This window comes from Chiloscyllium plagiosum, chromosome 2 (assembly GCF_004010195.1).
Source record: "Chiloscyllium plagiosum isolate BGI_BamShark_2017 chromosome 2, ASM401019v2, whole genome shotgun sequence".
In the NCBI taxonomy this organism is placed as follows: Eukaryota; Metazoa; Chordata; class Chondrichthyes; order Orectolobiformes; family Hemiscylliidae; genus Chiloscyllium; species Chiloscyllium plagiosum.
In genome coordinates this window covers 61,204,494-61,221,619 of record NC_057711.1, presented here as the reverse complement: position 1 = coordinate 61,221,619, position 17,126 = coordinate 61,204,494, and the positions used below count along the sequence as shown (strand labels likewise).

Below are 17,126 nucleotides of genomic sequence, written 5' to 3'. Positions count from 1 at the left end.
TTCAGGCAGCATCCGACGAGCAGCAAAATCGACGTTTCGGGCAAAAGCCCTTCATCAGGAATAAAGACAGAGACCCTGAAGCGTGGAGAGATAAGCTAGAGGAGGGTGGGGGTAGGGAGAAAGTAGCATAGAGTACAATAGGTGAGTGGGGGAGGGGATGAAGGTGATAGGTCAGGGAGGAGAGGGTGGAGTGGATAGGTGGAAAAGGAGATAGGCAGATTGGACAAGTCAAGGGGACAGTGTGGAGCTGGAAGTCTTCAGGGCAGAGGAAATGACCTGGGAGTTGCAGTGGGAGAGGGACTTCCTGAGATTCTTGTAGAGAGCTTACGACCCTCTATAGTCAGCTGTGGTCAAAGAAAAAAATTCTCATCTGTGTCTTAATTGGATGGCCCCTAACGCTTTTGATTATGTCCTCTGGTCCTAGACTCTCCCATAAAGAGAAACAAACTATCCGTATTTACCCTGTTATGTTTCATTAAGGTCTCCTCTCATTCTTACAAACTCTAATGAGTAAAGGTCCACCAAAGACATTGTACTCATACATGAGGAATAAACGAATGATCAGGGATAACGTAGGGAACTTGTGGGTGGAGTCTGAGCAGATAGGGGAAGTCCTAAATGAGTCTTTTGCTTCGGTTTTCACTAAGGAAAGGGATCTTGTTGTGAATGAGGATACAGGCTTGACCAGATCAAGATTGATGAAGTTGATGTGCTGGAAATTTTGGAAAACATTAAGATTGATAAGTCCCCAGGGCCAGACCAGATTTATCCTAGGCTGCTCCGGGAAGTGAGAAAGGAGGTTGCTAAGCCGCTGGCAAAGATCTTTGCCTCCTCACTCTCCACGGGAGTCGTACCGGAGGATTGGAAGGTGGTGAATATTGTTCCTCTTTTCAAGGGTAGTAGGGAAATCCCTGGCAATTAAAGACCAGTCAGTCTTATGTCTGTGGTCAGCAAAGTTTTGGAAGAATTCTGAGGGATAGGATTTATGACTATTTGGCAAAACAGTGTGATTAAAGGCAGTCAGCATAGCTTTGAGAGGGGCAGGTCATGCCATACAAATCTTATTGAGTTCTTTGAGGAGGTAGTGAGACAGGTTGATGAAGGTTGAGCAGTGGATGTGGTATAGATGGACTTCGGCAAGGCATTTGATTAGATTCCCCATGGTAGGCTCATTCATAAACTCAGGAAGTATGGGATACAAGGAGACTTGACTATCTGGATTCAGAATTGGTTGGTTGACAGAAGGCAGAGAGTGGTTGTAAATGGAAAGTATTCTGCCTGGAGGCAGTGTTCTTGGGCCTCTGCTCTTTGTAGTTTTTATAAATGACTTGGTTGAGGGGTGGGTTAGTAACTTTGCAGATGACACAAAGGTTGGAGGTACCGTCGATAGTATCAAGGACTATTGTAGGCTGCAGCACGACATAGACAGGATGCAAAGCTGGGCTGAGAAATGGCAGATGGAGTTCAACCTGCATAAATGCGAAGTGATGCATTTTGGAAGGTCGAACTCTAATGCTGAATATAGGATTAAAGACAGGATTCTTGGCAGTGTGAAGGAAGAGGGATCTTGGTGTGCAAGTACATAGATCCCTCAAAGTTACCACCCAAGTGGATAGGGTTGTTAATGAAAGCCAAAACACAATATGCTTTCTTAATAGGGGGATCAAGTTTTAAGAGCTGCAAGGTTTTGCTACAGCTCTACAAGTCCCTGGTGAGACCACACTTTGAATACTGTGACCAGTTCTGGTCACCCTACTATAGGGAAGATAGAGGCTTTGGAGAGGGTGGAAAGGTTTATCAGGATGCTGCCTGGTCTGGAGGGCTTGCCTTATGAAGAGAGGTTGAATAAGCTCGGTCTTTTCTCTCTGGAGAGGAGGAGGAAGAGGGGTGACCTGATTGAGGTATACAAGATGAGAGGAATGGATAGAGTCAAAGAACAGAGACTTTTCCCCAGGGCAGGATTGACTGGTACAAGGGGGCATAGTTTTAAGATATTAGGAGAAAGGTATAGAGGGGACGTCAGAGGAAGATTTTTTATGCAAAGAGTTGTGAATGCATGGAATGCGTTGCCAGCTGTGGTGGTGGAAGCAGAGCCATTGGGGACATTTAAGCGACTGCTGGATATGCACATGGATAGCAGTAAGTTGAGGAGCATGTAGGTTAAGTTATTTTATTTTACATTAGGATTAACCCTCGGCACAACATCGTGGGCCAAAGGGCCTGTTCTGTGCTGTACTTTTCTATGTTCTATTCAACCTTGCATTAAACAAAATCCCTTCATTTCCAAAATTAAGGGCAAACATCCTCACCACATCAACCCATTAAGCGAGAATTTTGTCTATTTCAAAAACGTTGCCCTCATTCTTCTAAATTCCATTCGATATAAGTCCAAGCCCCTCAACCTCTCCTAAGACAATCCCTCCATACTTGAGAACAACCTAGTAAACTTTCTCTAGATTGTCATTGATGCAGATAACTTTTCTTATATAAGAGGACCAAAACAGTATTCCAGGTGTGGTCTGACTGGTGTAGTTTTAGCAAAACCTCCCCTTTTATACTTAATTCCCTTTTATACTTAATTCCCTTTTAAACAAAGAGAAACATTCCATTTGCATTCCTAATTACCCACTGAACTTGTATGGTAGCTGTTTATAATTTATGTACAAGAATCCCCAAATCCTTAAGTGCTGCAGCTTTCTGAAACCTTTCCTCATTTACACAATATTCAGCCCAAAAATTGGTAGATGCAGGTACAGTTACAACACTTAAGATACATTTGAATAGGTACATGAATAGCAAAGACTTAGAAGGATATGGGCCAATTTCAGGCAAATGGGACTAATTTAGTTTGGGAAACTTGGCATGGACTGGTTGGACTGATAGGTCTGTTTCGGTGTTGTATGAGTCTAGAATGTAAATCTTGATTTAGAAAAAAACAATTATACATGTATTAATCTCTAAGTTCCTTCACAAACAAATTGATATAGTTCCTTAACCAACGGAGCAATCCATCTTGGATGAAGTACCCTTTTGGAGTTTATTTCATGTCCTTTGGAACTGGAAAAACTATGTGCTTTTCTGCCACCATCAATTTTTTCCTGGTGTGTAAACTCATCAATTTACCTGGAAGTTTCCATCTGTAACTCAGTTTTATTAGTATAGTAACTTGAAATTTAGCATCATACATTTTAAAGAATTTAGTAAGAAATCGCTTCTGATCACATTTATACATGTTTACATGTATGACAAGTTTATTATTAGATTCGTACAAAATATGCAAACAGTTACAACTGAAAATGGTGCGAGGAAATAAAATGAACCGATTTGGTGAAATGACTTGAGATTATTTGCAATAAGCTACAAAATATATTACAATAAGAAGATTGTATAATGGTATTAACTGGTATAATGGTAAAATATAACCATTTCTATTTATACAGCAACGTAAGCAAGGACGTATCACAGTCAGCATGAACAAAGTATAAAAGGTATAGAAAAATGTTTTTGGCAAGTTTTGAACTATTTTCTCTTCTGTAGTACCCTATTGTAAACATGCTTAAATACAACATTAGTACAACATTCCTTTTAAGAAATTAAGCTCAACAGAAAATTTTGAAAATAAATAAATTAGCCTTAAAATGCAATTTTCATGCATGGTAATGCATATGCTCAGCCTATAATGAATAATAAAAACACAACTCAATGACTTCTGTGGGTAAATTAAATTATCTGCATTCTATTTAAAATATGCACTAAATAATTTAGTAATACCAGGTTTCAAACTACAATAGAGCACTTTTTATGTATCCCAGCAGGCACATGCTTTGGTTAAAAAGAGCTTGCATGTGTGTCCATGTTTCTTCCAGCAATATAGACACTTTCGATATTTCTTCTAATAGCACTGGCTCAACAGCGATAACCTTGAGATGAAGCTGTAGAGGGTGGTAGAGGAGAGAAGAGAACATATTAACAAGATGTGTAAAACTGGACAGATTTTCCTAATCCAGCACAATAAATTAATTATACCTTTCAGTAGCCAAGTGATTATTGTTTCCATTCAAAGGAATTATAATTAAATAAAAAAATTGACTACACTTTAGTTCAGTATGCAGGATTACAAGTACTTGCACCATAACAATGGAGCTTTATTGATTTTATTGTGAAAGCCACTATAACAAAGAAACAAACAATTCAATACAGAGGAAGCAGCTCCCCCTCTCCTGTTCCCACTTGAAAATGTCTAAATTTGATTTGGTTGTAAAACACCAGCATTGCACTTATTTTAATACAACATAACAGGATAAGCTGGTTATGACCACTGGGCTCAATGAGATATTGCAAATGTCTAGGCTCTAATCTTGCAAACATTTCTTGTTCAAGAATCATTCCTTCAGTTTGAGCAATTGCATGTCACTATTTAAGAGCAAGGAAAATCAGGAATTGTAGACAAGTTATCCTGACATGGAAAATTATCGAAGTCTATAATTAAGAACAAGACATTTGAATACTTTGAAAACCTTCTGATCACAGCAAGTCAGCAAAGCCTTCTAATAGGTAGGTTATACCTAACAAATTTTTAAATTTTGTTCAGAGGCAACTAAAATAGCAGGGCATGCCTAATGGTGCATTTATATGCATTTCTAGAAAGCATTTCATAAGGTGCTGCATAAGAGACTGTTCACTAAAGTCAAAGTTCACAGATTTCACCAATTGTCACAGCACAGGAGGTGGCTATTTTGTCTGTTGCTTCTGTGCTAGCGGCCCAAAGAGTGATTTATCTCATGGAACTTTGTCTTTCTCACTACTACTGCCCTGACACGTTTTCAGACAATAACTCAATGCTTCGGCTGGACATGCCTCCATCACACACTTAGGCAATGCATGCCAGATTCCACTGGTAATATGAAAAAGTTTTGCTTCATGTTCCCATTTCTTCTTTTGCCAATTACCTTAAATTTGCACCCCTCTTGTTCTTCTTTATTAATTCACAAGATGTGAGGATTACTGGCTAGGCCAGGATTTATTTTCCCCCTCTAATTGCTGTAGAGAAATTGGAGGTGTGCTGCCTTATTAAATTGCTGAAATTCATGTGGTGTAGCTACACCCACAATGCTCTTATGGAGGGAGTTCTAGGTTTTACACTCAGCAACAGTTAAGGAACAAGTCAGGATGGTGAGTGGTCTGGAGTGAAACTTGAAGGTGGTGATACTCCCAGGTAGGTGGTGCCTTTGTACTTCTAGTTGGTACAGGTCACTTTGAAGGTGCTGTCAAAGAGTGAGTCAGTGGTGAGTTTTTGCATCTTGTAGATAGTGTCAGCAGAATGTGCTATGTGTCAGTGGTGGAGGGAATGAAGTTTTTAGGTGCTACATGGGAGATCAATCGAATAAGCTAATTTGGCCTGGATGGCATCAGATTTCTTTCCATGTTTGTTGCAGTTGTACTCATCTAGGCAAGTGGAGAATTCCATCATATTCCTGACTTTGCTTTTGAGGCAGGCTTTGAGGAATCAAGAGTTGCATTGCAGAATTCCCTGCTCTGATCTGTTTTTGTAGCCACAGTATTTTTATGGCAGGTCTCCAGTAAATAATAATTCCCAGGATGTTGACAATGGGACAAACTGATGGTAACACCATTGAACGTCAAGGGGCAATGGTTAGATTCTGTTTACTTCTACGATGGAGGGAAGGTTACTGATGAAGGAACTGATGATTTGATACAGGAAGCTACCCTGAGGAACTCCAACCATCAGGGAACTCATCTCAACCCCAAACCAACTGCTATCGATTCCAGTTTTGCTAATGCTTCTGAATACCTCTGCCTTGCTCCTCCCACCAATGGAAACAGTTACACAGAAACAGATCTTTGGAGCAAAAGTAGGTGACTTGGCAGGAAAGAGAAAGCAATTGTTGACAGTTATTTTTGGGCCGAGAAGATTGATACTGGAGTTCCCCGAGGTTAATGTTGCATCCCTTATTTTTCCTCTATGTTAATGATCTAGATCTAAGTATGCGGAACTCAATTTCAAACTCTTCCAATGATACAAAACAAAGGCACTACAAACTACTAGGACAACAGTAGAGAACTTCGAAAGGACTCCGATAAATTGGCAGAAAGTCGACAGTGGCGATGAGGTTCAGATTAGATTCGCTACAGTGTGGAAACGGGCTCTTTGGCCCAACAAGTCCACACCGACCCTCCGAAGAGTGCCCTCCGAAGAGTAACCCTCCGAAGAGTAACCCTCCGAAGAGTAACCCACCCAGACCCATTTTTCTTCTGACTAATGCACCTAACACCATGGGCAATTTAGCATGACCAATTCACCTGACCTGCACATCTTTGGACTGTGGAAGGAAACCAGAGCACCCGGATGAAACACATGCAGACACAAGGAGGATATGCAAACTCCATACAGACAGTCACCCAAGGCAGGAATCGAACCCTGGTCCCTGGTGCTGAGAGGCAACAGTGCTAACCACTGAGCCACCGTACCACCCCAATACTGAGAAGTGTGAAGTGAGACATTTTAATAGGAAGTACATGGAGAAACAACATAAACCAAAGGATAGAAATGTAAATAGGCTGTGAGAGCAGACAGATCTGGGCATATGTGTGCAAATAAGTAATTAAAGGTTGCAGGACAGGTTGAGACCAGTTAAAAATGCATACAAAATCATGGTTTTATTATTGAGGTAGTGGCATAGTGGTAATGTCACTGGACTAGTGATCCAGAACCCCAGGTTAATGTACTGAGGACATGTGTTTAAATTCCACCATGACAAATGGTTTAAATTTGAATCCAGTTTGGAATTGAATCATAGGGCCATAAATGTAAGAGCAAGATAGTTATCTCAAACGTGTATGATGTTAATTCGGCCTCAACTGGAATATATATCCAGTTCTGAGCATCACACTTTATGAAGGATGTGAAGGCACTGGCAGGTTTAGGAGAACAGTCGCTTGAGAGAAGATCTGTTGAAGTATTCAATGTCCAGATCTCTCCTAATCTTATGAGATAGTGATAACCATTGTGAAAGGATCAAGAACAAAAGGGCACTGATTTAAAGTAATTAGTAATACAAGGCTGAAACTCTCTCATGCAAGGAATGGTTATGGTCGAGGAGGCACTATTTGAATGTGTGGTAGAAACATGTTCAATCAAGGAAAAAGGGAATTTTGGTGGTAGTTTGAAAAAGTACATGTTTGTGATGGAGGCAGGGGGATGAATACAATAACCAGCACCAGAAAAATGTATGAGGGAAACTAATTTTGTAAAAAGTCAATAAATCCTTTAGACCTGATGGATTACATCCTAGGATTTTAAAAGACTTGGTAGGGATAGTGGATGACTATAAGATATAGGAGCAGAATTTGGCCATTGGGCCCATTGAGTCTCCTCCATCATTCGATCATGGCGGTTATGTTTGTCAACCCCATTCTCCTGCCTTGTCCCCATAACCCTCAATCCCCTTACTAATCAAGAACCTATCTCTGCTTTAAATGACTTAGTTTCCACAGTCTTCTGTGGCAAGGTGTTCCACAGATCCACCACCTTCTGGCTGAAGAAATACCTCTTCATCTCAGTTCTAAAGGGTTGTCCCTTCACTGTAAGACCGTCAGTTCCTAATCGCTCTTAATTGTGTAAATATCTTTGCCAGGTCCACTCCAGCCTCTCAGTATTGAGAGTTTCAATGAAATCTCCCCTTATCCTTCTAAACTCAAAAAAAGACCTAGAGACCTCAAGCACTCCTCATGAGAAGCCCTTCATTCTCTCGACCCTTCCAACCTCAGAAAACCCTTCTGTAGATACAGGGCCCAAAACTCTCAAAATTCCAAATGTGGTCTGACCAGAGCTTCATACACTTCATCAGCAGTTCATCTCTGCTCTTGTATTCTACTGTAAAAAATCCTAACATTGCATTTGCCTTCTTAACTGACAACTGAATTTGCATGTTAGCCTTAGCAGAATCTTAAAGTAGAACTCCTAAGTCTCTTTTGTGCTGCAGATTTCTGAAGCCTTTCCCAATTTAGAAAATAGTCTACGTCTGTATTCTTCCTACTGAAGTGCACAACTTCACACTTTTCCACATTGTCTTCCGTCTTCCACTTCTTTACCCACTTTTCAAATTTGTCCAATTCCTTCTGCAGCCTCTCCACTGCAAACTTAGCAACAATGTCCTCAGATATTTCATTAATGTATAGCATGAATACATCTAGTCCCAACACTGACTCCTGAGGAATTCCATTTGTCATCAGCTGCAATCCTGAAAAAGATCCTTCTGCCAGTCAGCCAATCCTCTATCCATGCCAATTCCTTCCCCAAACACCATGGGTTCTTATCTGCACCTTGTCAAGGTCCTTCTGGAAATCCAAACATCTTCTGGTTCTCCTGTGCCTGACTTGCTTGTTACCTTCTCAAAGAATTCTAACATTCAGGCATGACCTTCCCTTGACAAAGCCATGCTCTCTCAGCCCTAATTTGCCATGTACTTCCAAGGGAGTGGCCTGAGGCAAGGTTAGATAGGCTGGCCAATTCATTGGGATTTAGAAGAATGAGAAGGCACCTGATTAAAACATAAAAAATTCTTAGGAGATTTGACAGGATAGTTGCTGAAAGGGTGTTTCTGCTTATGGAAGGGACTATAACTAGTGGACTCAGTTTAAAAATAAGACATCCTCTATTCAAATCGAATAAATTTTCTGTCATAACATCAGGAGTTTTTGGAAATATCTTTCCCAGAAGACATTTGAGGCATTGAATATTTTTAAGCAGAGGTAGATAGCATCTTGGTTAAGAAGGAAATTGCAATTTATCAGCAGTCGGCAGAAATGCAGAATGAGACCACAAACAGAGCAGCCATCATCCTTTTGAATGGCAGAAAAGGCCCAAGGGACCAACTTTCATTTTCCAGCTAGAAAGATATTGCCATTGATTAGGGAATCTAGGACTGGATAGCAAAGCTACAACCAGGCCTATCATCAGGAGCAAGGCTAGGAAGCATTCCTACAGACAGAGAATGGTTTGGGATGCTCTTGCAGAAATGACAATTAATGCAAGGTCTGTTACTGATTTACTACAGATTGAAAGATTTTTGTTATCCAAAGATATTAAGTAAAATGAGTAAAATCAAGAAAACAGAATTAGATCAGAGATCTGAAGCAATCAGAGCAGTGGTATAGTCCGAATATTGTTGGATTAGTATTCCAGAGGCCAAGATTAATGAACTGGGCACATGGTTGCAAATCCTGCTGCAGCTAATGGAATTTAAATTGAAATAAAATCTGGAATGTAACATTAGTTTCAAAAATTATAATATGAAATACAATTTATTTATTACAAGGCATCATTATTAGTTCACTAATGTCCTTTAGGTAAGGAAAATTACCTTACCTGGCCTAGCCTGAATGTGACTCCAGACTCTTAGTAGTGTGGCTGACTCTGAAATGGCCTGGCAAGTCACTCAGTTCAAAGGCAATTAAGGAAATACTGGCATTGCCTATGATGCCCATAGTCTAATGTACACACTGTACATACATTTATCACAGTCAACTAGAAACTTAATTGGAAACTTTAAGGCTTGACTAAGAACAAAAGTCATACCACAAATGAAACTGACAGAATCAAAGCTCAACTCAGTCCCAGAAATAGACTACTTAATTGTCAGTATTTGTCAAAATTTTGCACAAAATTTTAGCGGCCTGCTAGAGAGGATCCTTTGCGAAATAATAATTAATGTCATATCTAGTGTAGGAGGAACACAGCTAAGTTCTCATTCAGTGTGTACTTTGTGGCTATAATATGAAGTCTTTGTTTCCACCTACTGATCTATTAAAAATATACAGTATAAAATTATAAAGTTGAGAATGATCATTCCTACAACAATCCAAAATGAAAAAAGTGCAATAATTATCACTATAAAGAATATCCTAATTTCTTTACGATACCATGTTGTTAAATCTTAAGGGCGAGGGAAGTTTTGTTAAAACCATATTTATAAAAATATGCATTGTTCAGCCCAGAGATGAAAGGTATGTGACACTGCACTGCTGATAGCAATGGAGAGAATTAAATCAACAAGGGCTAGATTTTCTGCTGACTGAATATATACGTTGCACATCGACAATTTCTATGAACCAGGAAGAGCCCTTCTGTTTCTTCTGAGTGCAGAAATGTGTTACTTCTGGATGTATTGACCAATTAAAATACATTTACAATTTTTAACATTTTTTTAGAATATCAATTTGGAATTGGCCAGACACTTCATCATAATCACAGAAAGAGTATCAACTGTAAACATTTCTGCAATTCAGCATCTAGTGCAAGTTGCTTTCAGTCTTTGACAAATAGTCAGGTGATCCACGTTTACCTTCAAAATATCTATGGATAAAATAAACATTTCCTGGACCAGTAATCCCTCATGACAGCTCATGTAGTTATGGCTCCTGTATGTTGAAAATTTTCTTCTTCACTGCATATTTCTCCACATGTCTAACTATGGCCAAATATCCCAATGTGTTGCAATGGAGCCATCTGTTAAAGTGGAACAATCCCGAGCATTTTTGATTATTCAGTAGGTCATATCAATCTCTAGTCAGTCAGGGTATAATTAAAATGTGCTATTGTTTTGGTTATTATGTAACAAAAATTGAGGGCTATCTAGGGCCAGTAAGCATGAGGAAATTAAGATAATTACCATCAGCAGAGAAAATGAAGACAGAAAGAGACTGTCCCCTTGATGGAGGAATCAATGACAGGGAAATAGATTTAAGCCAAGGAGCAGGAGGTTTAAGGAGTGATGTGAGGGAAACATTTTTTTACCCAGAGGATGTTGTGAACCTGGAACACACTGCTTGAAAGCGTGGTACAAGCAGAAACCCTCAGAACATTTAAGTAGTATTTAGATGTGTAGTAAGGGGAATTTTTTTTACGCAGAGGGTGGTGCGTGCATAGAATGAGCTGCCAGTGGAGGTGGTGGAGGCTGTTACAATTACAACATTTAAAAGGCATCTGGATGGATATATCAACAGGAAGGGAAGGGTTTAGAGGAATATGAGCCAAATGCTGGCAAATGGGACTAGATTAATGAAGAATATCTGGTCAGCTTGGATGAATTGGACCAAAGGGTCTGTTTCTATGCTGTACATTTCTAGTACTCAGTGTATTTGCGATGTCAAGGCATGCAGATTTGGGCCAAGTTACAGAAAATGGGATTAGAATAGTTAGGTATCTGTTCTTGGCCGGTCCAATCCAAATGGACCAAAGGCCTTTTCTCTGTGCTGTCGACCTCCATGATTCTAGAAAATGTAGCAGAAAAATATAAGAAACTAAAGTCCAACGATGACTCTATGACTCTTAAATCCAGGATCTGATGACCTACATCCTAAGGTTCTAGAAGATATGGGAATGGAGATAGTGAATGCATTAGCTATGATTTTTCAAAATCTCCCTTAGGTGCTGGGACAGTCCAAGCAAATTGGAATCTCGTAAATATTGCTTTTCAAGAAAGAAGGAAGAGAGAAAATGAGAATTACAAGCCAGTTAGCTTGACATCAGTCTTTGGGTGAAATATGGTATCTACAAGTAAGGGAATCTTAACATTGCACTTGCTTTGTTTATTAAAAACCAGTCAATATGATTTTAAAAGAAGGATTTCCTACTCAACAAATTTGAATATTTTTGATTATGTAACTAGTAAAGTACATAAAAGATGAAACAAGTGTTGTACTACACTTGAAGCATTTAGTAAGATGCCGCACAAAGTAAAGGTTAATGTAGTTGCAAATGATACAACAGGATTAGTTAACAGATAGAAAGCATATTTGAGGCATTTTCAAGTTGGGAGGTTGTGACTAGTGGAGTGCCTCAAGGGTCAGTGCTGGGTCTCTGCTACTTACAGCTATTTCAAAGACACAGAAATTAATATTTCTGAGCTTGATGATGATACAAAACTAAGTAGGAATGCAAGCTCTGAAGAGGATGACTGTATAATTTGAAAGTAGAGAAGCCTTGCTATAAGTGCACAGAGCATTCGTGGGACCACATCTGGAATACTGTGTACAGTTTCAATGCCCTTAAGAATGGATATGCTTGCACTGGAAGCATTTTAGAGGAAGTTCACTTGTTGATCCTTAGATTGAGAGCTTTACCTTATGAGGAAATGTTCAGCCTAAACTCATTGGAGTTTAGAAGAGGTGATCTAATTAAAAATTATAAGTATTGCTGGGAAAAAAAGAACATTTTATCAAGTCTTCATCTGGCACTTAGGAGGACAATTCAAGGTGTATGTGGAGTAACCAGATGAGCCCATGATCTTGTACAATTTCAGAACAGTCTTGATAGGCCAAATCAGCTACTCCTAATTCATTTGTGGGACTAGGGCGTCGCTGGCTGGCCAGCATTAATAATGCATCTCTATTTTCCCTTGAGAAGGTGGTGGTGAGCTGGGCTGACCTACAATGCCAGTAGGGAGGGAAATCCAGGACTTTGACCGAACGACAATGAAGAAATGGTGGTATATTTCCAAGTCAAGATGATCAGTGGCTTGAAGGGGAACTTACAGGTGGTGGTGTTCCCAAGTATCTGTTGCCCTTGTCCTTTTAGCTGTAAGTGTTCGTGGGTTTGGAGGGTGCTGTCTATGGATCTTTGAATTTCTGCAGTGCATCATGAAGATAGTACACACTGCTGCTACTGAGCGCCGATGATGGAGGGACTGAATGTTTGTAGATGTGGTGCCAATCAAGCGGGTTGCTTTGTCCTGGATGGTGTCATGCTTCTTGGCTGTTCATAGAGCTGCACCCATCCAGACAAGTGGGGAGTATTCTATCACACTCCTAACTTGTGCCTTGTATAGACTTCGGGCTGTCAGGAGGTGAGTTACTCACCGCATTATCCCTAGTCTCTGACTTCCTCTTGTAGCCACTGTATTTAAATGGTGAGTCCAGTTGAGTTTCTGGTCAATTGTAACCCCAAAGATGTTGACAGTGGGGGATTCAGTGGGTAATACCATTGAATGTCAAGAGTTGGTGGTTAAAGTGTCTCTTATTGGAGATGGACATTGTCTGGCATTTATTCATAACACAATAGTTGGCACATTGCCACTGGCTTGAGCTGAGATCCAACTAATAAACTGTATACACCACAATGTGTGATAATAACTTAAATATTTATAACCTTTGAATTCTTGTGGAATCACCTATTGGTTATCTATTAGGTTAAATCATAATTCTTCAAATAAAATGCATCCCCCCCACAGCAAAATTCTAGATTAGATTAGATTACAGTGTGGAAACAGGCCCTTCGGCCCAACAAGTCCACACCGACCCGCCGAAGCGAAACCCACCCATACCCCTACATTTACCCCTTACCTAACACTACGGGCAATTTAGTATGGCCAATTCACCTGACCCTGCACATCTTTGGACTGTGGGAGGAAACCGGAGCACCCGGAGGAAACCCACGCAGACACGGGGAGAACGTGCAAACTCCACACAGTCAGTCGCCTGAGGCGGGAATTGAACCCGGGTCTCTGGCGCTGTGAGGCAGCAGTGCTAACCACTGTGCCACCGTGCCACCCACACCTATGTAATTTTACCGATTTACAGCAAACCTTTTATTAACCAGCACTTGTGGGACCAGATTTGCCAACTGATCAAATGGTCCACATAATCAGTGTAAAAACATACACCAAGTATTAGAAATGATATGCACTGGGGTATGTACATCACTGTTATACTCTATGCACAGCATAAATCACTAAAATAATAATGCAACTTTGCCTTAAATTATACTTGCCAGCAGAGAGCCTTCTCACTTGCAACCCCAACTGAAGTGGAGTCATCGACATGTAAAGCACAGAAACAGACCTTTCGGTCCAACTCGTGCACATGACCAGATATTCGAATTTAATTTACTCGCATTTGCCAGCACTTGGTCCAATCTCTCTAAAATCCTTCCTATTCATATACCCATCCAGATGCCTCTTAAGTGTTGTAATTGTACCAGCCTCCATCACTTCCTCTGACTGTTCATTCCGTACACACACCACAGTGTGTGTGAAATTGTTGCCCTTTTACATCTTTCCCCTCTCACCCTGAACCTATGCCCTCTAGTTTTGGACTCCCCTACCCTGGGGAAAATGCCTTGCCTCATCACCCTATCCATGCCCCTCATTATTTTATAAATTTCTATAAGGTCATCCCTCAGCCTCTGATGCTCCAGGCAAAATAGCCCCAGTCTATTCAGCCTCTCCCTAAAGGTCAAACCCTCCAACCCTGGCAACATCCTTAAATCTTTTCTGAACCCTTTCAAGTTGAACAACATCTTTCCTGTAACAGGGATATCAGAACTGAATACAGTATTCCAAAAGTGGCCTAACCAATGTCTTGTACAGTTGCAACATGACCTCTCAACTCCTTTACTCAATGCACTGACCAATAAACGCAAGCATGCCATTCACCCTCTTCACTATCCTGTCTATCTGCACTTTCAAGGAACTATGAATCTGCACCCCAAGGTCTTTGTTTGGCAATACTCCCCAGGACCTTACCATTAAGTACACAAGTCCTGGCTTGATTTGCTCAAACAAAATATGAGGTAACACCTCACATTTATCTAGATTAAACTCCATCTGCCACTCCTCAGCCAATCTGATCAGGTCTGTAAAAATATAATGTGGGCCTATAGTGATTCACCACAATCCCCAGGTCTTCATCCTGTTTCAAGTAGACAACTTCACACACTAGAGACATGACTGGAGTGACCATAACTCAAACATCAAATTGCATTGCCACAGTTTTAAAATGGCAAACAGGACCTCCGGCATCATCAAATATTTTTCAGGTAAACTACCAAGGTCCAGCTAGAGTAATGACAGCCTACCAGATCACAGAATAAATATCAATATCTTTGTAGGCACAGCACTGTTTATGGCCCAATATAAGTACACAGTGCAGTAACTTTGGAACTGGAAGTGGTTCTCCACGTTTTGCACCTGCAACTGTCACTCATTTGTAGCTATTTGCCAATTTTCATTGCTGCACCAACTTAAAAGGAATGCTTTCATAAAGTAACTCGGTTACTAATGTGAATAAACTGATATGGCAAAAACTCTTAACAGCCAAACGCCTTTACTGCAACCCTGAAAGCCAATATTTATCCCAGATCAAATTTAAGCCTGCGTGTCTATTTATCTTCTGCGTACATGTGCAATTTTCTGCTTCCCCTCCACTACCAAAAGAGAAATGTGCTTTGTTTTGTTAACTTGCAGTGTCACTCTCTCAATCCTGCCCATATGCTAGCTCGCACACAGCAGCAACCCCACCGAAGCAAGGCCACCTTCAAATAAAGGCAGCAGGTATGTACCCCATCCAAAACAAAAACCTAGACATACATGGTTAATGCTAGTCGAGAAGTGAGAATAAAGTGGAAGTTCTTCAACCCATTTGTGGCTCAGGTTTGAAGAGGATGCCTCTCTCCTTGCCTGCACCTTATGTGTGTGACACTAACCAGCATACTTGGTCACCACCATAATTCAGTAAACCTCTGGTATTTGAGGTATAATTTTTGCCAGTTTTATCAGAAGTGCCAGTTTGTAAGATACTGGGGAAAACTAAACTTGCTGTACTTTAAAATGCTGCGGACTTTCATGCTAGATTTTGACAACTGAAGGCAAAGTACATTTCCGAAGGAAAATAAACTGAACTTGTTTATGTAAAGTAGGAGCCACAAACTAATTGCAATAAAACCTGATCTCTACAATTTCATTGTGCATTCTTAGTAAGTGCGCTTCCAAGAAATTGTATTATACTCTTACAATCTATGATGGATGCAATATGAAAAATAAGTTTTCTGCTTCCAATGAAAACTCCAATTACCTTCAAGTACAATGCCAGATAGGCCTGAGCCAATTCAAAATCACGCTTGCTACAAAGCATGTTGCTAATCATTTGCAGAAAGCTCAGCATAACCTCCGTAGAACCACCTCCTTCCGGGGCCAAGCCCCTCAACTCAATGTCAATATTTGATGGTCCCATTTCTTTCATAAGTTTAACTGCATAGTCATCTGCAAGAAACCACAAGAAATATTAACTTCCTTTGAAACATTTGAAAACGCATTTGTTCAAAATACTTCTGAATTCTAAAACATAGCTGGCACTGCGAAAATATTATCTTCAATTAGATTTTTATATTTTTGATGCAGAATCAGCTGAATCAGTAGAATTATACACAAGAAATAGAGATATTAAGTAATGCTGCAAAGACATTTTGTCAAAGCTTTTTGACTTGCCTATAACACAAGAAATACAAAAGGAAAGACAATATGTATACTGAATGAGGGGAGAGTGCGGACTGATTTGCAACTCTGCTCTTCTGATTGGTAGAAGTATTACTATTGAGAGTACACTAATTAATGACAGACAGTTAATTGGTCAAGTTTTTTTTTAAATGGAGAGGTTTACTATAATTGGTCAAGGCATTGTCTTGAGAAATAAACCAGATAATAGCTGTCACCTTTTTGCTGAGTTGGAAAAGGCAGTGCTCTTTCTCTCTGCGAAGAACAGGGTCTTGTGTAATATAAAGCCCTCAGAACACACAAATGAATCAGTACATAGAACATAGAACAATACAGCACAGAACAGGCCCTTCGGCCCACGATGTTGTGCTGAACATTTGTCCTAGCTTAAGCACCTATCCATGTACCTATCCAATTGCCGCTTAAAGGTCACCAATGATTCTGACTCTGCCACTCCCACAGGCAGCACATTCCATGCTCCCACCACTCTCTGCGTAAAGAACCTACACCTGACATCCCCCCTATACCTTCTACTCTTCACCTTAAATTTATGTCCCCTTGTAACACTCTGTTGTACCTGGGGAAAAAGTTTCTAACTGTCTACTCTGTCTATTCCTCTGATCATCTTATAAACCTCTATCAAGTCACCCCTCATCCTTCTCCGTTCCAATGAGAAAAGGTCTAGCACACTCAACCTACCCTCTTACGACCTATTCTCCATTCCAGGCAACATCCTGGTAAATCTCCTCTGCACCCTCTCCAAAGCTTCCACATCTTTCCTAAAGTGAGGTGACCAGAACTGCACACAGTACTCCAAATGTGGCCTTACCAAGGTCC

The 17,126-nt window shown here is 40.3% G+C and overlaps 1 protein-coding gene and 1 long non-coding RNA gene across 2 annotated transcripts in view; one reads left to right on the top strand and one right to left on the bottom strand.

The window, feature by feature from the left end:
* LOC122560181 overlaps positions 1-17,126 on the top strand; it is a 47,017-nt gene that overhangs the window by 11,786 nt on the left and 18,105 nt on the right. The gene's annotated exons all lie outside the window — the stretch shown is intronic.
* wdr36 (WD repeat domain 36) overlaps positions 3,230-17,126 on the bottom strand; it is a 99,876-nt gene continuing 85,979 nt past the window's right edge. Inside the window, exons 22-23 of the mRNA XM_043710509.1 lie at positions 15,871-16,058; positions 3,230-3,932 (exon numbers count right to left, since the gene is read on the bottom strand). Of these exons, the coding sequence (XP_043566444.1) occupies positions 3,783-3,932; positions 15,871-16,058 (338 nt within the window). The 3' untranslated portion in view covers positions 3,230-3,782. The remainder of the gene's footprint in view (positions 3,933-15,870; positions 16,059-17,126) is intronic.